Here is a 22,685-nt window from a genome sequence, read left to right on the forward strand (position 1 = left end):
AGTAATGCTATGCAGCCTGCTGCTGCTGCTGCTACTGCGCATGTATGTTGCATGACAGGTACACGCGAGGCTCCATCTTGGCATCCCTTCACCAGTGCAATAGAGCAGTGCAATAGACATTCCGTTTAGATAATTTTAATAACATAGCTAATACGAGAGTATTGTAATGAACACTAATCCAACAGGCGCGAACCGGGCTCAGTAAGAAAACGACGAGCAGAATGCGATACAGCAGGCGGCGGCAGGTCATGACGACGCTTTAACGACCGATCGCACTGTCAGCGCTATTCAATCTCATCCGTGGGAAAACTGTGGGAAAAGCGTTACCGTATTAAAATGGTAAGTGATACAACTCGCAATATTTTGAAAGGAAAGGCGATTTTGCGGTTGTACGTGTGTAATAAATGTGGGAGGCGCGATATGTTGTCATTCTGTGTAGTAATCCCCACATCAGCATCCCAACCCCCCTTGTCGTCATGGTGGATGCTGTTGGTGCTGTATGTTTGCCCCCATCTCCCCATCCTTCCCGGCATTATTTTCTACTATGCCTATCTGTAACTTTTTCAACTTGATACTCAAAGCATCCACAGGTTGTTGTTATAGCCTTCTGTTATTTGTTTACATTAAAACGTAAACAATATGGCTTTGAAAGCGAGTTTAAGGGGTTAGCCAATATGGATCGCAATCGCATGCTAAAGTTATGCAATATGAGATTTAATATTGTTACTTTATGTCTAACTATTAACTTACCTGTTTTTGCTTGTGTATGCAAGTCAAAAATATTATACATACATAAGAAATTGAAATGTGCTTATTTTGTGAAAACCATGCACTGAGGTTAAGGGTAGATATAAATACCTGTTTGTGTACTCTAAGTTAAACAGAAAGCATTTGTATTTGTGAATAAAGCAGTCAGACTCATGGTATGCAGTCAAAAATAGTGTTTCAATTAAATAAGGGTCAAGTTAACCTAGATTCAGTCTATTCTGAAAATAAAGCCCTTTTTTATCTTACATCATGTCTACTAAGACATTATAATCCATTACTTGAATTTCTCTGCTTTATATTTAGACCTGCAGTCATCATTTGTGTGCATTTCAAACGAGGGGCATTAAACCCAAATTGCCATGACCACTGAATCAGAGAGAAAATGAGAAGAGAAAGAGTAAAAGATTGGGAGATTTGAAGAGATGTTTTGTAAGAAACACTAGCATCTGGTGATAATAACAGTGATGGAATGAGTGAGATATTGGAGGAGTGTGCTTGAATGCTGGCCTGATTCGGTTAAGATGATGATCAATGCATTGGCTGAGAATCAAGCCTCCAGAGGCGGCGGGTGAAAGAGTCTAGACAGGGGAGTTTCTGGCAGTCTTCCTCAAGGGGGAATTCCTCATAGTGATCTTTACAGTTTCTTCCTCCCTTCTACAGCCTTGGACACTCATCGATGGCTGTGTTGTACAGCAAGACTAAACATGTGCACAATGTCAATATTTGGCATTTTTCAAACTGTGTGTATTTTCTGCTTTAATTTAAAAAACATATGGCTGCCCTGTTGTTAGTAACATGTTTGAAGAACTACATGGCACCTAACAATTATTTAACCATTACTTACAGAACCGTGTAATTTATGTGCAGTGGCACCAGATTGCAAAAATGATTTTTCCAAACAAGTTCTCTCTTTTACCCCGCTTTGCGCCATGCTGCATTACCACCTTGGGTGTGCATTATTTTCAAATAATTAAATGGCCTGTCATCTATGAGTGCATTTACATGCACAGAATAAGCAGATAACTATGAAAATCATGTGTTTATATGCAAATCAATATGAAGAAATCTGTGTTTACATGGGATTTGGAGATTGTCAGTGACGTCACCGCCTATAGTACATGTAGTCATTCAAAAAGCTGTCTGAAAATCTGTCTTAAGCTAAATCAGTCATGTGACCTTTTACGTCATGCCGCCATCTTGAGTACCTACTGAGTACCAGTAGGCTACTGACAAGCATTGGCTAGCTTGCTACGATTTATGGAATTCTTATCTTTTACTGTGTATGATTCTTACGGATACAGGAAAGGGCTACGAAAGACAACATTTTGCACCTCAACTGTCATAAAAAGAAACGCTACTTAAAATTGGTTAGGGTGTGATGCCATCTCGATCCCTGATGCAATCTTACAGCCGCTGTCCGCTGCTACCGAACTACCACTATTTTTACAACACTAAGGCGGGACGACACCACATGAAACTTTGCTTGAAGTATCACCTGGATCTCTACACATGAACGCGAGCATTGAGAACATTGTTTGTTTGTGACTTTGGCTGTTATGGTGTCCGCTCGCCATCTTTGCCAGACGTAAAGAATCGATTTTCGAATGTGAATGAATGAATCTCATATGAGGCTCCTTTTTCAACTAGAAAGTCAATATTGTTATTCACTTGCGACAAAACAACAAATTATCAGTGTATTTGGAACTATGCTTTAGGAGCATTACGTCGCATTCGGAGATCGATACATATTGACTGGGAAGATGGCGGCGAGCGGCACCAAAACAACCAAAGTAAGTTCTTCAAAACCTTCTTTTTAGTAAACTCTGTGTACACAAACAATATTCTTAATGCTCGAGTTCATGTGTAGAGACACAGGTGATACTTCAAGCAAAGTATCATGTTGTGTCGAGCCTTCTTAGTGTTGTAAAAATAGTGATTTTGATGCTCACAACATATTGAAGGCATAGCTTCTAGTTCTTTTGCGACCACTTCAGGTACTCAAAATGGCGGAAGATAAGTGAGTGACGTCAGCTGATATTCATATATACTGTTGTATTTCTTCTCATGTCTGCAAAATGTAAATGTAGCAAGCTTTGATTTTCACAATTTACTGCAAGAGTCAAGTGCAGACTTTTATGCGTTACTTTGCGCTTGCTTACTACTACGATAAACCTTACACGCAGAGACATGGATAATGAACAGAACTTCGAGAAAGCAGGTTAAGGTGTTTTCATGCAACGCGAAATCGAGGTAATGAGCAAAAAACTACGTGTGACGATCAAATTTTGCTTATGCCGTTTATGGGCTTTCCCCGATAAAAGAAAACCTTTTTACGCGTTTACATGACCCTACACATGATCAGTTTATTAAAGGGACAATAAGTAGGATTTTCCCCCATCTTGTGGTGAAATTGTATTTTGCAACGAATATTGCTCTCTAGGGCCTCGCTTTTCCAAATGTATGTTGCAACTACTGTAGCTGTTATGTACTCACTGATCTCCTTGTCTGTTCTCGTGTTCTTAATGAAAACGGGTTGTGGAAACGCGTTGGTAGGCTAGTGCTTTTTGTCCCTCTCTGCTATTATAGTTCATCAGTATGGCGGAACGACATGGAAGCCTTCTTGGACTTACCTGTTCAATGTAAGTAAAGGGAAGAAATTCTAAGCTTACAAAGAAAAGTCAGATCATTGGCAGAGGTAATTTGACACCAAAGAGGACATATTTATGAATAAAGACAATGATTTTGACTAATAAAACACTTAAAATCCTACTTACTGTCCCTTTACGCATAATCAGCGTAAGACAATTATTCCTTATGTATTGTATTGAACCTGAAACATTTTCTTCAAAATATGATGATGATTGTTATTATTATTATTTTCCTGGTAATCGGGTACTAGTTCATATTTCTTGTGCCATAAAGTACAAAAAAGTGTTGTAAAGAAGCAAGATAAAAACGCATAAAAAACGTATATGACCTATTGAGTCTGATTTTCATCTTACAAGAATATATTCACATAAACTATGACAATTATTTACCTAAAAAAATCCTCAATGAGCGTGAAAAGGTCATTTGCTTTGCCTCAACGGATGCGTTTTCCTGGCAAACATGAAGCATGATGGGATGGCATAAGTTGTTTTGTTCAGTCTGAAATGACTTGAGCAAATGAGCAAAAGTCTGTCATCAAAGTAGAATGATATACAATTGCGTTCCTAAAGAGCAGTCAACCACCTCTTAAAGCAAGATGACATGACCGTGTTTACTGCATTTCATCTGCAAGCTCTGAGGCGTAAATAATTTATTATATAAAGACCTACAGTGGCTTCTCATATTGGCAGGAAGTTACTTTTATTCTTTTTGACTCACTGCATAAAACAACAGTGCTTTTTTGCAACCTTTTAATGCGCTATTCAATGCAATCGTTAAATTCACAACTTTGGATGGAAAGATAAAAATTGTGAAAAGTGATTAGTAGATAATTAAAATATCATGTCTATAAAACAGATTTCATGATTATTCTAGAGAAACTGTAAAAAAGGAAACAATATGGTACTGTTTTATAAGTAACACATTTAAAGACCACCCACAGTGACAAACACCCCAAGCCGTATTTAAAACGGATACAACAGAGCCAGATTTCCTGAGTCAACAGGTCATCAGTCTCCAAGACAGCTCAGCTCAGTCCTGTCTAACTGTATGTCCACTGAGAGGCTGCATGTCACTGATCTGTTTCTACAAAGAGACCAGAATATAGGTCACTAACTGTATTCGGAAGCTAAAATGTTGACCTAAAACATACAGAGATGCCGTTATGAACAGTTCAATTTCTGCTGTTTGATTAAAGGCACAGTAGGGCTGTAACGATAATTAAAAAGACCTGTCTAAAATCGATTCTGAATCGCAAGTGTCAGGATTAGCAGAACAGATGAACCCAATTGCAGACGATGTCGGGGAAAACAGAAAACACTTTTATTCGACACAAAACAAGAACCCACGAGGGGGTATGAAACATGAAACACTTCAACTTGACTTGGTATCTTGACTAGCAAGGAAACACGAACACGAGGAACAGAACACAGCACAATGATCCTGCACAGAACTAAAGAAACACTGACATTAAATAGAGCAAACCAAACAAGATAACGAGCGGGGAACAGGTGATGGGAATAAGTAATAATTAACAATAAGCAGGAGGACGAGGGAGCGGGGACAAATGACAAGACACCGGAGGTACATGCCCAAACACAAAAACAAGGCATGAACCTCCACACAAGGCCAGGGACTGCCAGAACTCTGCCACCATGACAAAATACAAATTTAACAAGACTTCAAGGCAGAGTCCTGACACGCAAGGCTGCGATTCTGTGTTTCATGTGCAGCTTGTGGGTGTACTATGGCGTTTTGGTCAGTAAGAAGTCCTTATCAATCTAAAATCATTATGCGTCGGAGTTGTTTATAATGTGCGTTTAAAAAAGCAACATTCGTTAAACAAAATTATTCAAAATATTCTTTATTATCATGAAAATACCTGAAACAATCGGAACATGGAACAGTGGGATATGGGATATACAAAACATATAACACTGTGCTAGTTATTTTTAGTTATAGCACAGCACTGTTGAATGCTTTATTTTAATTGGTTTGATAATTTTTCTGTAAAATGCACACCTAAGGGGCCGTTCACATTGCGCACCTAAAAACACGTGGAAAACGCTAGGCACACAGGTTCTTGTCACATGATGTGCGTTGCTCTTGCGGCATTCTGAAAAGTTGAACGTTTTAAATGGATGTGGTCCAGGCGCCCTGCAAAAAACGAGCACGTCGCACTATGTGCGCGTCGCGCTCGCTTCCATTATAAGCTCATACAGCGTGCCTACATTTGAAATAACGAACTTGAGCGTGCAAAAGACGTGATTTGTGAATCACCCCTAACCTGCCAGATGTCTTAAAATAACCACCAGAGCAATGTCTTATAATAATCGAAAATACAGTGTAACGGCACTTTGCTTCGTGTCGTGCCGCATTACCACCTTGGGTGTGCCTAATTTTTGAAAAATTCAACGGCCTGTCGTCAATTATTCCTTACAGTATTTTAATGCAAAAATCTTACATATTGTGCCTTTAATTAAACTATTCGAAAAACCACATCCCTACTTTAATACTTGATTTCAAATATCAAGTGTGCCTGTAGCTTAGTTGGTAGAGCATGGCGTGAAAGATACACATAGTGATAAAAATAATCCTTGAACGCACTATAAGTCGCTTTGGATAAAATGGTGTGCCAAATACATAAAGGTAAGTATTATTTTAATTTTACAGGTCAGAGCAAATATATGTGATAACAGAATAGTAGTAAAGAAAATCATTACGACAGTGCATTAATCTGAGTAATGCACGATACAGTAGGAATGCCGAAACCACAAAGTACAACACCCACCGACTGCCACAGACAGTCTGTTCTCCACATTAACAAACCTATTCCTTCTTAGATGTAGATATGCTTTGGTTTCAGGTTTTTGCTGTTACTTTATTAAGAGAGCCTGTTTATTCTCTCTCCTGCAGGCTTTGCTGGGTTGTTGTAATATGAAGGTGCAAAAGGTGATCTTCTTATTGCTTATCATCTGTCTGTGGATGGAAGGAGGGTTCACCAAAGAAAAATCAACAAAGAAGGGAAAGAAGAAAGGAAAACAGGTTTACTGTCCTTCGTAAGTGCATTTCTATTATTTAACTAGACCTTCTCCTGATATTTATTTGTGCTTATAACTTGAGTGGGGATGGGCTTGGTCTCATATCAAAAGTATAACTATAGAAAGTGTACACGTTTTACAATTCACAATGCAATTCAACCTACACTCACCTAAAGGATTATTAGGAACACCTGTTAAATTTCTCATTAAGGCAATGGTGTAACGGTGTGGGGGATGTTTTCTTGGCACACTTTAGGCCCCTTAGTCGTTTAAATGCCACGGCCTACCTGAGCATTGTTTCTGACCATGTCCATCTCTTTATGACCACCATGTACCCATCCTCTGATGGCTACTTCCAGCAGGATAATGCACCATGTCACAAAGCTCAAATTATTTCAAATTGGTTTCTTGAACACAATGAGTTCACTGTACTAAAATGGCCCCCACAGTCACCAGATCTCAACTCAATAAAGCATCTTTGGGATGTGGTGGAACGGGAGCTTCATGCCCTGGATGTGCATCCCAAACAATTCTCCATCAACTGCAAGATGCTATCCTATCAATATGGGCCAACGTTTCCAAAGAATGCTTTCTTGTTGAATCAATGCCACATAGAATTAAGGCAGTTCTGAAGGCGAAAGGGGGTCAAACACAGTATTAGTATGGTGTTCCTAATAATCCTTTAGGTGAGTGCATATTACCCATATATTACCCATAGTTTAATGTAAAGAAATATATCATATAAATATATACTTTCATCTTTTGCTCTTCAGACTTTCTCATTCCACCAAATATTAGCATTGTCCTCACAGGGTGAAAAACTTGACCTCGGTCTTCTCTTATATATTCTCTGTGTGTTTATGTGTACTGCGAACTTAAGTCAATATCATAATGTTTTTATGTTACTAAGCATGTTGGTTTTGATTTCTCATGAAAATGGTTCATTATAGTACAAACAACATTTTTTCATGTATAGATGACTGAAATGTATGATCTTTGTGGTTTAATGTTGCTGTTGTTAAATGTTGCACCCTCCTGTTTGGTCTCTTTAGGCAGCTGTCATCAGAGGATCTGGCACGAGTTCCTGCAAACTCTACTAGTAACATCCTTAACAGACTTTTGGTCACTTATGATCCAAGGATCCGGCCTAACTTCAAAGGTCAGTACTTGTTTACAGTTATCTGTCATGTTATTGTTGCATCTGTCACATCCATCCTTGTGTCATCATTTTATACTTTGTGTGTACACAATTATTAAGGAAAGCAACGCGTGTGTATACATTGTGGTGGATAAGTAGTTTTAGTTACTGCTACTGTTGGCAACATTTCCAGATGTAATGAAGCAGGTTGTAAAATGTGAGAACCTCTGTTGCCTCTTTGCTCGCTGGCAGTCAATTTAGATGTGGCTTGGTGGGACCTTGATGTGGTCTTTGCTGTATGAGTGTTAAGAGTTCACTGTATGATTCAATGTTATTATGTCTTATGGTCAGCCAGCTGCTCTTCATATCTGGGCAAGATGAAAGCTTCTGGCAATCGTAAAGTCAACATTATAATCTTGGGAATAGGAATAGCGGTATAGTAGCTGGAGCATTTTTCCTGTAATGCCATGCTTCCCAGATAGTGTACATACAATAAAAAACATATGTTTAATGGTAGCCTATGTACCAAATAGTTAACATGACCCATAATAGTCTGTGAGAAAGTGCACTAAAAATGTGTCTTGTTTGATAAATGTGATTGGCTGGATGCTTATTTTCTTTTTTTTTAGGTATTCCTGTAGAGGACCGCGTGAACATTTTTATCAACAGCTTTGGGTCCATCCAGGAGACAACCATGGTATTCCTCTATATTTTATCATTTCTTACTTGTCGTTAAAGGGATAGTTCACTCAAAAATTTAAATAATGTCATTATTGACTCATGTCATTCCAAACCCAGAAGACCTCCGTTCATCTTCAGAACACAGTTTAAGATGTTTTATATTTAGTCTGAGATGTACAAAATGTATGTACGGTATACTGTCCATGTCCAGAAATGTAATAAAAACATCATCAAAGTAGTCCATGTGACATCAGTGGGTCAGTTAGAATGTGTTGAAGCATCGAAAATACATTTTGGTCCAAAAATAACAAAAGTTACAACTTTATTCAGCATTTTCTTCTCTTCGGTTCTGTTGTGAACCATGTGCACGAGACTAAAGTCACGTGACTGCAGTGACACGGATGACGTGTTATCCTCAGACATGTTTGCGAATATTTTTTTTTCAAACTTACAGCGTGTGTCTCCCTCAGATTGTAAACGAAGCTCGGGCGCACAAAAAAAAAACAGCTGGGGCGCACCAGATAACACGTCAGCCGTGTCTTATGTCAGCCGCAGACTTTAGTCTCATGCACGCAGTTCACAACAGAATCGGAAGAGATAATGCGGAAAAAAAGTCGTAATTTTTATTTTTGGAACAAAATGTATTTTCAATGCTTCAACACATTCTAACTGACCCACTGATGTAACATGGACTACTTTGATGATGTTTTTATTACCTTTCTGGACATGGACAGTAAACCATACATAGATTTTCAATTGAGAGTCAGAAAGCTCTCGGACTAAATCTTAAAGGGGCAGTGAATCAAAAAATGAATTTTAACTTGATATTCTGTTATATAAGAGGTCATCATACTTAAATGAACATCCTGCAAGCTTGAGAACTGATAACGTCCTCTTTACTGAAATATAACAGTTTTTGGCACCAAGCCATTAAAACAATCGATTCAGGAATGTCAGATTATAATTTAAACACCTCCCCAAACCCAAAATATAACGACTACTTTTGTAGCCCCGCCCAGAGATTCACATGACACACGCGTGGGCCAGGGGCAAAGCAAACCATGCAGTCTCTCAACAATCAGTAAACATGTCTTTAAACATTGCCAGATGTATCCAAAATGACTTTTAAATACATTTTCCAGAGAGACTTTTATTTTGACGCGGTGATCTGCAAACGGAGTGTTCGGATGTGGAAGAACGTTACTGCATTTCACTATTGCTTAAGAGATTGCTTAATATGTCGTGTTGTAACATCCGTGTCTAAACACGTTGTTTAACTGTTTTAATTTACTAAAAACATTAAATGATTAATAAAAGTGCAACACTTAACAATACGACTGTAATATAACGGGTAGAAATATACAAAGTTAGTGATAAGGAAGGACTTACCAGCCGCAATTTAGATTTTGATGGCCGCTTACTGTGTTGTAATTTAGTCACGTCGAGTTAAAAGTTTTGTTTCTACTCTACGTATTGTCATTTATGTGTATCATCTTTAGCACCCAGAATCTTTTGTGGCTCAAACATATATGTATTCGGCTGCTATTTTTACAATGTTTTTAAAACATTTTGCCACATGTAATGACGGGGAATGAAGCTATCCAATCATAGCAGTGGGCGTTTACGTCCAGGTCTTCAATGCGACCCGCCCCTTCAAACGAACCATTTCTCCAAAGAGCCACTAATCCATGTTACAAAATAGCCTATTACTTATTGCTTTAGATGTTTTTGAATGTAAAAACCACGCAAACATCATAAGTAGACCTCAGACAACAATATAAAACAATAAAATCCACAAATTCACCGCCCCTTTAAACATCTTAAACTGTGTTCTGAAGATGAACGGAGGTCTTACGAGTTTGGAGCGACACGAGGGTGATTCATTAATAACATTATTTTTATTTTTGGGTGAACTAACCCTTTTAGAACTTAAGCCCATTCGAAATATATATATATATATTTTTTTTTTTGCCAACTCCTCACTAGTCAAAAAAGTTTAAATGACTTAATTCAACAGTTAAATTTAAAAATGTAAGTTTAATAAGGATTTTTTTACAGTGTATGTAGTACTTTATGACATTTTTTATGTTTGCTTGTTTTTATAACAGCAGTTGTTACAACACTGTAAATTTCCATCATTAAATCCAGCTCAATGCCAGAGCAAGTCCTTTTCAGTCAATCAATACCTTTTTAATGTCACCGTGCACCAAAAATATGTCCACTTTCAGAATATTAAAATGTTCATTAGGAAGTGTAGAAGTGCATACTAAAAAGTGACATTTGCCTTATAAAATATTTACTGTTTTTGAACAGACTTTTAAGCCATATTTGAGTCATATAATATTCTGTAACATTTTGAAGTATAAAATGTAAATGATTAGCTCCATAATTGATTGAATCAAAAGAACATTAAGTCTCAAACACTGGGTAGCACGAGTAATGAACTTTAATGGGGACCCATTTTACCAAAAAAAGTTAGTTTTTAAAATGTCAGATTGTCTGATAGCTTACAGTGGGTGCATGATTGGTTTCATGATTGTGTGCTTTATTTTGGGCTTAACGTGTTTACTTAACGCTCCACCAAGAAAAGGAATTAAGTCCAGAACCCGCAGTCTTACGTCTGAGTCTTTACGAGCAGTGACACTCATAAACAACCCATCATGCCAAAGTGTCTCAGATCACCTCCACTGAAAATATTTCCCCTGGAAGCAGATCAGAAAGTCGTGTTTTCCACCAAGCATTGCGCGGGGCTGAATACAGCTTGTGGGCAGCTCTGCGGAAGCATTGCGTGACACCAAGCTTTTATACGTTTGGAAAAGAGGTTTCGTTTTTTCAATTGCATTACCTAAAGAGCCATCACATCAATCCTGCAGTGGTTAACCAAAATATGGACTTACTGTTTATGCACAGGTGGCAAAATATAGAAATACAAGGTCACCAGAGACCTGACTAAAAACTAGAGCAGTTGCATATGAGTCATTCTACAAAAAAGGTGGAAATGCTTGTCCCTTGTTTTGCAGACCCCTTAATCATTTAATTTGACCCAATAATCCCATAATGATATATATTTAATAAATATAGACTGTCCTTAAAATGATGAGAGAGTTTATTTATTTAATTTTCTTTTTTCCTTTTTTTAAACTTTTTAAAAAAATGTCTGGTCCTGAAAATTGCCCTGTCGCTTTGATCATACATGGAAGTTGAACTGTGTACTTCTTATTTAAAACCATGTTTTTATAAAACAAATCTAATTTACATTTACCTTTAACCCTGTATGAATTTACTACAACATTGAAATGGTAAAAATACACTATTAATATGAATGATATAAAATAAATATTTGTCCCCCAAATTTATGTCATTGGTGTTACCCTACCCAAATCACTTTAATTTTGAAACAATGCATCAGCTCTTTGAAGTTTTTCATGGGTCAAGAGGTCAGTGAAAGAAGTGCAGTGGAGGAAGGCACAAGGTTTCTGGGATGTCTTACCCTATTTGTCTAAAGTATCATGATATATCTAAGAATTTTAAGATACACTTTTTTTGGATGTCATAGTGTTACTCTTTTTTTATATATAGCTGGGAGTGTTAAGATCTTTACATAAAAACATTATACTGAATAAGTATGTGATTGTTACATCTCTGATAAAATAGCACATGGCTAATGGCAGCCATTTTGTTAAAATGTTAGTTTTTTTCTGTAAATTGTCATTGGTGCTACCATCATTGGTGTTACCGTCATTGGTGTTACTTTTTTAATGAGTACTTCCTAAGCACTATTCCTTTAACTGACCAACACAAAGCATTAAAAAATGTTTACGTTTATAAGTTTTATCATATTCATTATCTTTTATTATATTCTCATTTTGTCAGGTATTGAAGATACAATGTCATGGATTAAAAAAGTTAAACCTAGATTAAGCTCCCTGTTTTGCGGATTCATAGATTTGACAAGTAATTAATGCTATTAAAGAAGTTTTGGGTATGTTGAAAGAAGTTTATTTAAGCAGATTTCCATCACCCGAATTCCACCTTTTCTGTAGAATGACCCATATAGCTTATTTTCACCAATCTGCACTTTATTAACATTTGGGATGGAAAGTCCGTAAAATTCACTAAATTCCACGCATGATATTAAACAGTGTGTAATGCATCCTTTATTTTCCTGCTCCGAGGCTTAAATGAAAAACAGGACATACCATTATGTGAATCACACACTCGGACTGCCCGCCCAAAAACAGCACAGCTGGAGTGTGGGCATTATGTTTTGCATGTCATCTGTCTTCACAATATCAGTGCTAGCAAAACAAGCTTAGTTAGAAAATGCCACTTCAAAGCTTTTTGCTCACGCAAGCCAGCGCTGGGGCCAATTTGACTTAACGAACCCTGTGTTTTCCCCGTCGCAAGTCCTCGGATACGCCATGAGCCCTCATTTCAGCCCCTCACCAGCACCCGTCACACGCCTCTGATGTTTGCGATAGTTGGAAATGTAAATAGGAGCGACTCTGAGCTCCGCAGCTGCGCTACTTCAATGCCAACCATTATTGGAGACTCGATACTTCAGAGACGAGCGTTTTTAAAACATCACTCAGGGGTCGTGAGAAATGCATGTTGCCATGGCGATGCCTGAGACACCTGGTCTCCTGCGTTACCCTGAGGTCTGTATGCTGTTTTTGTATCCAAGTCAGGGCTTTGCACAGTTCCTGTCACCTAACACAAAGACCGATGTCAACTCTACCACATCCCACCCACCCACAGCAAGCTTACAGCAATTTTGTGAATAACATTTTTTTTATCATGCAGGATTATCGTGTGAATATCTTTTTGAGACAGCGCTGGAACGACCCCAGACTCAGGCTTCCTCAGGATTTCAAGTCCGATTCGCTCACTGTCGACCCCAAGATGTTCAAGTGTCTATGGAAGCCTGATCTTTTCTTTGCCAATGAAAAGAGTGCCAACTTTCATGACGTTACTCAGGAGAACATCCTGCTGTTTATCTTCAGAAACGGAGACGTCCTCATCAGCATGAGGTGAACTTTGAATTTTGTCTTTCTACAAAGCATCAAACCTTATTATTTGTGGATGGTGACAAATAAGGTCTCAGTTATATTGCAGGGATCACAGCAAAGCAAACACAGTAGTCTATCAGGTGTCTTTGTGCCTGTGTTTTTAAAGAGTGGAATAAATTCACATGAATTAGTTTAATATGGATGGGTGTATAAAAGAAACGAAAAATCACAGATGAGACCTGTGTGATATCTACTTGTCTTATAAATAAAAGTAATTTCACAACCACATCTGCGATCCCTCCTCAGAGCGATTCCTAATGCTTTTAATAAACCTCAGGAGACTTCTGAGAATTGGAGATTTGATATGTCTGTTGACCAAAAGATTTCACCTTACCACTGACACCTAAATTACAGCTACTGGCATTTGATCACATGTGAAAGTTCAGTCCCCTTTTGGCATTGGACACCCCTTTCATTGTCTTTAATCTTCAAACCTTTCTGAGTTAATGCGGCTCTCTGGAGTCTTCACGTAGTCAATGACCACACTTGATATAGATCTATCTGTGGTGCTATGGAGCCCCAAGTCAACTGAATTTGGTACTATGGAAATGTTACCTGGATCTATGTGCTACGGATAGATTTAAACATTATTACGTTATTTATGAAGCCAAACAATTTCATTGGCCTGTGCGCTTCATGCAAATGTGAATTGTTGCTGTTGTCTCTATGCCAGTCGTGCATTGGAAAAAATCCAGATTAAGATAAAATCTAAACACTGGCATGGAGCTTTTTCAGTTTAGATCGAATGTGTTTAAGAGCATCACATATTATGTTATGTCTGGGGCTAATGGTGCTTTTCTTGCCAGCCGGATCACAGCATGAGCCGGGTGGTCTTGAAGAAAGACACTTCTTAATTTTGGCTTAGTCCCAGAATGCATTTCTTTATATTCATGTGTGTGTGCCAAGGGACTGATGTCTCTCAAAAACAAAAAGAAGTGTTTGTTTCATATTACCCTGCTGAAACGATCATACACTTCAAGCTGGTTTATATTAGTTAGCGCTGGTTTGGTGCAGGCCAAGCTGGTAGACCAGCAATGCGTGAAGCCTCTGTAAACCATGGCTTTTTTAGTAAAGCTGGGTTATTTGAGAAATCTTGCTGGTCAAGTCAATAAAGAAGTCATCACTATACCAGAATTTATATCAGCAGATGGCAAACAAATTCCTGAAAAAAATTCTGTCTCCTATGCAGGGATTTTTTTTCTGTCTTATTTGCCTTTTTCCCCCAAAAATTGATGCATAGCTTCAACCCTCCATCTCCGCTTGCGCTCCCTAATAGTTTCTATAGTACAGCACAAATATATATTTTAAACAAAAACTGATATAAGTATATAAGATATAATAGTTTTCTCTTGTACCTTTACACAAATTTCTTGGTACTGTGCTTTAACTGCTGGCTTCACACTCTCAAGTGTAAAAAGTAGCTTTTTCCGGCATCTGACTGCTTGTCAGATTAGGGAAGAAAACCAAAAAGCTTTTATGTGCTAATGGGGTTTTAAATAAATATGCCTTGTTGTGCGCAGAAAGGAACTGCATGAAGAATTTATCTCACCGTTGGGCGGCTTTGTGCCTGTGGCATCTGTGAAATCAGTTCAGTTTGGGTTGCAACCTGTAAGGATTCATATAGAGTCATACATTTACATTTGGCACGATGCTTTGATTAATATTCATGAAATGTTCCCTTGCAGCTTTTAAGGAACCTAATGGACTGCTATTATTTTCTTAAACTATTATTTAGTCATTCATGTCTTATCAATGTACCATAGAATGTACACATATCCTTGTCTCTTCAAACATATTTAAAGGACATCTAGTAATAACCACTTGTAGAAAATTATTGACCTTATGTCAACTGACTGCGGTGCTACATGACTCATTGTATGGTACTGAATGTTTCTTATTTCTCTTCACAGGTTGTCAGTTACCCTCTCTTGTCCACTTGACTTGACCCTCTTCCCTATGGATACTCAACGATGCAAAATGCAGCTTGAGAGCTGTATGTGAATATAAATACAACCACAATGATAGGATATATATATAGCATATATATATATATATATATATATATATATATATATATATATATATATATATATATATATATATATATATATATATATATATATATATATATATATACATACATACATACACTCACCTAAAGGATTATTAGGAACATCATACTAAAAGTGTCTTTGACTCCCTTACGCCTTCAGAACTGCCTTAATTCTACATGGCATTGATTCAACAAGGTGCTGAAAGCATTCTTTAGAAATGTTGGCCCATATTGATAGGATAGCATCTTGCAGTTGATGGAGATTTGTGGGATGCACATCCAGGGCATGAAGCTCCCGTTCCACCACATCCCAAAGATGCTCTATTGGGTTGAGATCTGGTGACTGTGGGGGCCATTTTAGTACAGTGAACTCATTGTCATGTTCAAGAAACCAATTTGAAATGATTCGAGCTTTGTTACATGGTGCATTATCCTGCTGAAAGTAGCCATCAGAGGACATGTTGGACATGGTCAGAAACAATGCTCAGGTAGGCTGTGGCATTTAAACGATGCCCAATTGGCACTAAGGGGCCTAAAGTGTGCCAAGAAAACATCCCCCACACCATTACACCACCACCACCAGCCTGCACAGTGGTAACAAGGCATGATGGATCCATGTTCTCATTCTGTTTACGCCAAATTCTGACTCTACCCTCTGAATGTCTCAACAGAAATCGAGACTCATCAGACAAGGCAACAATTTTCCCAGTCTTCAACTGTCCAATTTTGGTGAGCTCGTGCAAATTGTAACCTCTTTTCTTATTTGTGGTGGAGATGAGTGGTACCCGCTGGGGTATTCTGCTGTTGTAGCCCATCCGCCTTAAGGTTGTGCGTGCTGTGGCTTCACAAATGCTTTGCTGCATACCTCGGTTGTAACGAGTGGTTATTTCAGTCAAAGTTGCTCTTCTATCAGCTTGAATCAGTCGGCTCATTCTCCTCTGACCTTTAGCATCAAGAAGGCATTTTCGCCCGCAGGACTGCCGCATATTGGATGTTTTTCCCTTTTCACACCATTCTTTGTAAATTCTAGAAATGGTTGTGCGTGAAAATCCCAGTTACCTATTGCTTAAATCACCTTTCTTTCCCATTCTGACATTCAGTTTGGAGTTCAGGAGATGGTCTTGACCAGGACCACACCCCTAAATGCATTAAAGCAACTGCTATGTGATTGGTTGATTAGATAATTGCATTAATGAGAAATTGAACAGGTGTTCCTAATAATCCTTTAGGTGAGTGTATAATAAACTATAAAATAAGAAAAATGTTTAAAGGATAGGAAAGGATTTCAATAGTAACAACATTTTCTAATTATGCTTTGTTTTGATACAGTACGTAAGATTTATTATTATTCTTTATATTGTTGATATTGTGTGTAAATGTAATAAATAAGAGTATATGTGTGTGTGCAAATCTGTAGTTGGCTACACCACAGATGACCTGCAGTTCATGTGGCAGTCTGGAGACCCTGTGCAGATGGAAGAAATTGCTTTACCTCAGTTTGATATTAAACAAGAGGACATTGAATATGGCAACTGCACTAAGTTTTACTCAGGGACAGGTAAAGCTGTTCATTTTCCATTTATAGCACTATACGTGCACATATGCTCCCTATATTTTATATCCTTTAATTTTAACTTTCCACTTAAATTATAACATTGACAATTTAATTTGTAATAAGATTCAAAATTAATTACATTGTAAAAATGCAAAATAGAAACAATTTATAGTGGTCTCAGACCATGCTGTACAGTATTCAGTTTCAACAAGCTGTTATTAATTAAACTGTCGTATATCAGGCTACTACACGTGCGTGGAGGTGATCTTTACTCTGAGAAGGCAGGTGGGCTTCTACATGATGGGTGTGTATGCTCCCACCCTGCTCATTGTCGTGCTGTCCTGGCTTTCCTTTTGGATCAACCCTGATGCCAGCGCCGCTCGAGTGCCTCTGGGTACTTTTTTCAATCACCAATCCTGCCATAAGCATCAACATCTCATCTCCTGTTTCCGGTCCTGGAATCCTGAACCCCCATAACCGACCCATCCTTCACATTTTTCATTCCCATGTAACACCCTCTGGTCTCTATCCATCACAGGAGACTGATCATTTTTATCCTTAAAGCACATAAAGGGCTTATTTTCATCAATTGGTTGCCCAAAGGCATCACCAAGGAAACGTTATGCATATGCAGGATATTTCAATTATGAATATCCATCAGCCTCATCTGTGGCCACAGGCATGCTTTTGCTATGGGAACTGCACAGGTGAAATTGAGAAGATGAAGATTATGTGAGATACAGAGAAATGTTGCTTCAAAATTATAGCCTGTATGCATCATTTTTATGGACCATACTTATTCCTGGTGACGTCTAATGGGTCCGACATTACATTACGAATTGTCTGGAGTTTTTGTGATCCCGTTGGTGACTCATAAACCGCTGTTATTCTGTCTGCACTCTTGTCACTGTCACAGTTTACCATTTCAGGTCAGTCATTTTTGCATGTTTGCCTTGATATGATCATTCAACCACACAAATCAATAGTGATTTTAGATGCAAATCAGCAGAATTTAGCATAATATTAAATATGGTAAAATGTGTTAAAAACTAAAAATGTGATAAATGCATGGGAATATGTGAAGAGCTTAGATGCAAAAGCCACTAAATGCCACCTCTCTCAAAAATGAGATAATGATATTAACGCAATGCTTATTATTATTATTATACGTTTATCAAATAGTTGCTTCATTATTTGCTTTATTCTCGGCCTCAGGCCATTTCGAAAAACCGGTTCTGAAATACGCCAAGTTGATTTTTAAGCAAAGTCCTAAAAAGGGCATGGAAGACCGATGTAAAACGGCTGTGGATCACAATTCAACTTGGGTTCCTTGTGAGTACCCTAAAAAACAACAACCCAAATGTTGCAGGCACGTGCATCACTGCGCCCCCTAATGTGTGGTTCAGATTCTTCATTTTTACTTTTTGAATTCTGACTTTCATTATTTGCAATGTTTCTAGTTTCATCTTTAGTAATTTTGCAACTGTTTATTATGTTTTGTCCAAAGAAGTGATTTTTGGAGTGGAGAAGTGGAGGTTTTGCCAAAAAAAGCTTGCATACACTAATAGGCGGAGTGGACAATGTTTGAAAGCCAATGTTGATATTTGAAATCACCTAAACATACACGCCCCTACCCCAATAGAATCTGGACCTTTTCTTGATAGACCCGCCCCACACATACGCAACCTCGGCAAGGATGTCGGTTAGTAGACACGACCCTTACTGCTGATTGGCTACAAGTGTGTTTTGGTAATCGGCCCGACTCCCTTTCCAAAGCCTTTTTTTAAACATTGTGCACTCCGCCTTTAAGGGGGTCGCACACCGGCCGTGCAGCTCAGTGTTGTGCCGTTCTAAAAAACTCAAACACATTGCTTTCTATGAGTATACGCACTGCCCCGCCCAGCCACGACTCAAGAAGTTGCTAAAATCCCTGTCGCGCCACAGAGCGCCACTTACATAGTTAAACATTAAATAACATCATATTTGTCCCAAATCATTAACGAATAACATTGGCTGATAACATATATTTTGCATTTTTAAGTAGATGCTATCTGACCAAGCTTGCGCTATTTAATGTGCACTTCCGGTTTACGATACCTCCAAGTTGTCCTAGACGCGACTCGACAGGGGGCGGTGCGATGCTGAGCTGCGCGGCCGGTGTGCGACCCCCTTTAGAGGGTTTTGCCGTGAAAGACAGTCCAATTAGTTAAATACCAATAAAATGATTATGAATTACGATTATGAAGTAATTTTTGAGAATAAGGCATTTCAGTTATACTGACTAATAACCTTTTCATTGCCAAAAAGGGAAAGTAAAATTAATGAACCCATTAATAAGAGACGTAAAATGCTAATTTACAAAAAAACATGTCAGACACACTAAGAGAGTTTTGCATCTGAATTCTTCACACATACTGTATATAATATATATATATATATATATATATATATATATATATATATATATATATATATATATATATATATATATATATATATATATATATATATATATATATATATATATATATATATATATACACTGTGTTGGGGAAAGTTACTTTTAAAAGTAATGCATTACAATATTAAGTTACTCCCAAAAAAAGTAACTAATTGTGTTACTTTTCATGGAAAGTAATGCTTACATTACTTTTTAGGTACTTTTGCGTTACTTTTTCTTGGCTGAGGCTTGATTTCTTTCAGGCATTGCAGGTGTTTTTTATGACTGAAAAGTTCTGCATTCAGAAATTGCATATTTCATCAAAATAATGTCGAGCTCTGGCCTGCCATCTCAGGTTCTGAGATGTGACCATAATGTGACTACGTTTAGGTTAATTCGGTACATAATTTTTTTAATGTAATTAATTAAACTAAAAAGGAAATTGCACTACTTTCTTTAAAAAGTAACTCAAATATTAATGTGTACATTTAAAAAGTAATGCGTTACTTTACTCGTTACTTCAGAAAAGTAATATTATCATGTAATGCACGTTACTTGTAATGTGTTACCCCCAACACTGTATATATATATATATACAAAACAATCCAAACAAAAACGATCCAAAAACATGGATGATTTTTATGTTTTGTCACAGATGTAGCATAGGGCTATTTGTGTTGTGACAGTCAACTCCACTTTGATCTTTGTAAACAGTCATTCGTGGTTTAGATCAATGTGTAAACTCACTTTTTCTCACCTCATTTGATCTAATGACTAATCTCTGTGTCTGCAGGGATCCTGTCAGTGCTTTCTCTCTCCTCTGAGTGCACCTCTCTGGCCTCTGAACTGCCCAAGGTCTCCTATGTAAAAGCTATTGACATCTGGCTGATTGCCTGTTTGCTTTTTGGCTTCGCCTCTCTGGTCGAATACGCTGTAGTACAGGTGATGCTTAACAGCCCTAAACGCTTGGAGGCAGAGAGAGCAAAGATTGCCTGCAGGGAGAAGGCAGAGGGAAAGACCCCTGCCAAAAACACCATCAATGGCATGGGGACCCCGATACACGTCAGTACGCTTCAGGTCAGAAACAGTAACCTAATCTCTAAATAGATTAAGATAGAATGATCATAATTGCATAAGTACATGGATGATATCAAAAATTATCATGATAGTACGATATTTTTTAAAGGTGTATCATGGTACTCTATATTTTTTCAATATTCACTTCCCAGATTACCATGCAAATAAATGAGTACTATGGTATTATTATTAGAGTACTATGGTAATTTTGTATCATTATTATCATTATTCATTTCATCATTATGTACTATAATCCCATTCTCTAGCTGAGCACAATATTAAAGAAATAGATTATGCAGCAGATGTTTCACCAGTCAGTTTAAGAAGAGATAATTGTTTGCAGTTTTATTGTATTCAACTATGTTGTCATTCCGGTAGTTATATAATCTAAAATTATGCATTGCTAATGTCAAGTCCGCTTTCGAGTGCAAGAGTGTAGGTGGCAAATAATCATGGCACTTCATTTCTTTAGAGGACAGACAGCTTTATAGCAACATTTATGAGAGGTGTTTGGCACCAGAGATAGCCTGACAAGCAGGAGTAATAGGCTGGATAATGTGGTCTCATCATAAACTGGACATAGTGTAAGGCTTTAGGATGCTGTGTGTCTTCAAGCACTGTCACAGTTACTTTCAGAATGGACCTTATACAGATTTCAGAACAACATCTGAACCCAAATTAACCCACAAGCTGGCCTTTGTCGAGAAATCTCATTCAATTTTCCGAATGGGAGTCATTTGGAAATATCCCAAAGCCTTTTGAACCAAGTGGTTCTGCTTTGGACGCCTAAAATGGCATAAATAAAGCAGACACAATTCACCAGAAGAATATATGACAGCTAGTTTTTACCCTCGCACACAACAAAGATATCACGCTGTTTGATGATTTAAGTATTGTAAGCCCAATAGGATGTAGTGCGGTCCAGCGCTGCATGGCTTCTGACCCTTTCCACACATTCAGAACAGACATCATTGCAACAGACAGATTGGCATTACACCATTAGACATCACTTATCCAGATATCAAAAGAAAAACATACAGTATGATGTCACATCAGTTCAGGCCCGGCTGCAGAATGAAATGACTGAGGGGGCATGTGAAATTTTTGAGGAGGCATAACCTTATACCATCAATGATACACTGAGATCTCGCTTTGGAAAGACATACTTTTAAATGCAGCGGTCCATAAAACACTCCATACGCAACTGCACAGCACAGGTAACCAGAAACTCACTGAATACAAAAATGAAACAGAGGGGGCACAAATCAGATCTGAGGGGGCAATGCCCCCTTTTGCCCCCTCGTGGTGCCGGGCCTGCATCAGTTGTATGTTTGTTCATTTGCTTATTTTACAAATGATAACACCTAGGAGTGAAGTTATTGAATAAAAAAAATCCCACCCCGATCTTTGAGATATGACATGTTTTTACTGTTTAATACTTCTCTGTCTCTTTATTTCTCTCAGGTGACAGAAACAAGGTGTAAAAAGGTATGCACCTCCAAGTCAGATTTGCGCTCCAATGACTTCAGCATCGTGGGCTCGCTGCCACGAGACTTTGAGCTATCAAACTTCGACTGCTACGGCAAGCCCATCGAATGTGGCGCTGCCAAAGCGCAAGCCAAGAACAACAAGAAGCCGCCACCCGCTAAACCCGTCATACCCTCGGCAGCCAAACGCGTTGATCTTTATGCTCGTGCACTCTTTCCATTCTCCTTCCTGTTCTTTAATGTCATTTACTGGTCCGTGTATTTGTGATTGTGTTGAATTTAACCTGCTTTCATTCAACCAGCATTATCTTTCTCCTCGTACAATGTGTACCTCAGGCAGAGCTATTTCACAGCCGTATACAGAGATAATCTATGGGAAGTTTTATTACATGAAAACATTTTTGATGGAACAAAGCATTTGCTCGAACCATTGCTTAAATTTGAAATTTGCTATATTTAACTGTTGCACAAAACAGAGCAAAATTATCTTGCATGTGGAAATGGAATATATGAAATTATATATAGTATCTAAAATATATAAATTACTTATATATCAGCTGGTAACATGATGGTTGTAACATGATTTGTACTGATATCCACTGCCATAGGAACTCTTCCTAATACAAGCATTCCAATAACAAACGAGTGTAAAAAGCAGAGAAAACCCAAACATTTTGTGTGCTTGTGAAAACGACTGTCAATAAATAGCCTAATGGCTCAGCTGACCTCA

At 38.0% G+C, this 22,685-nt stretch overlaps 1 protein-coding gene across 3 annotated transcripts; it reads left to right on the top strand.

Moving 5' to 3' along the window:
• The first annotated feature begins 18 nt into the window (after nucleotides 1-18).
• Nucleotides 19-22,685, top strand: glrbb (glycine receptor, beta b). Of its 3 annotated transcripts, XM_055178665.2 has the most exons (10): nucleotides 26-339; nucleotides 6,331-6,473; nucleotides 7,508-7,614; nucleotides 8,223-8,290; nucleotides 13,078-13,304; nucleotides 15,254-15,336; nucleotides 16,814-16,954; nucleotides 17,193-17,345; nucleotides 20,185-20,468; nucleotides 21,933-22,685. In XM_055178665.2, exons 1-10 carry the CDS (start codon nucleotides 337-339, stop codon nucleotides 22,221-22,223), a joined length of 1,500 nt encoding a protein of 499 aa, XP_055034640.2. In that variant the 5' UTR covers nucleotides 26-336; the 3' UTR covers nucleotides 22,224-22,685. The 3 variants fall into 3 exon arrangements, 2 of the variants coding, with proteins under 2 accessions (XP_055034641.2, XP_055034640.2); XR_008637468.2 differs by lacking the exon at nucleotides 21,933-22,685 and having other exon boundaries at nucleotides 19-339; nucleotides 17,193-17,880; nucleotides 20,185-20,320; XM_055178666.2 differs by lacking the exon at nucleotides 17,193-17,345 and having other exon boundaries at nucleotides 23-339.

Source organism: Misgurnus anguillicaudatus, chromosome 16 (genome assembly GCF_027580225.2).
Source record: "Misgurnus anguillicaudatus chromosome 16, ASM2758022v2, whole genome shotgun sequence".
NCBI lineage: Eukaryota > Metazoa > Chordata > Actinopteri > Cypriniformes > Cobitidae > Misgurnus > Misgurnus anguillicaudatus.

Coding starts and splice junctions, on each gene's coding strand:
- glrbb (XM_055178665.2), top strand. Junction 8,291..13,077: donor CCATCCAGGAGACAACCATG/GTATTCCTCTAT, acceptor TTTATCATGCAG/GATTATCGTGTGAATATCTT. Junction 17,346..20,184: donor CGCCGCTCGAGTGCCTCTGG/GTACTTTTTTCA, acceptor CTGTGTCTGCAG/GGATCCTGTCAGTGCTTTCT.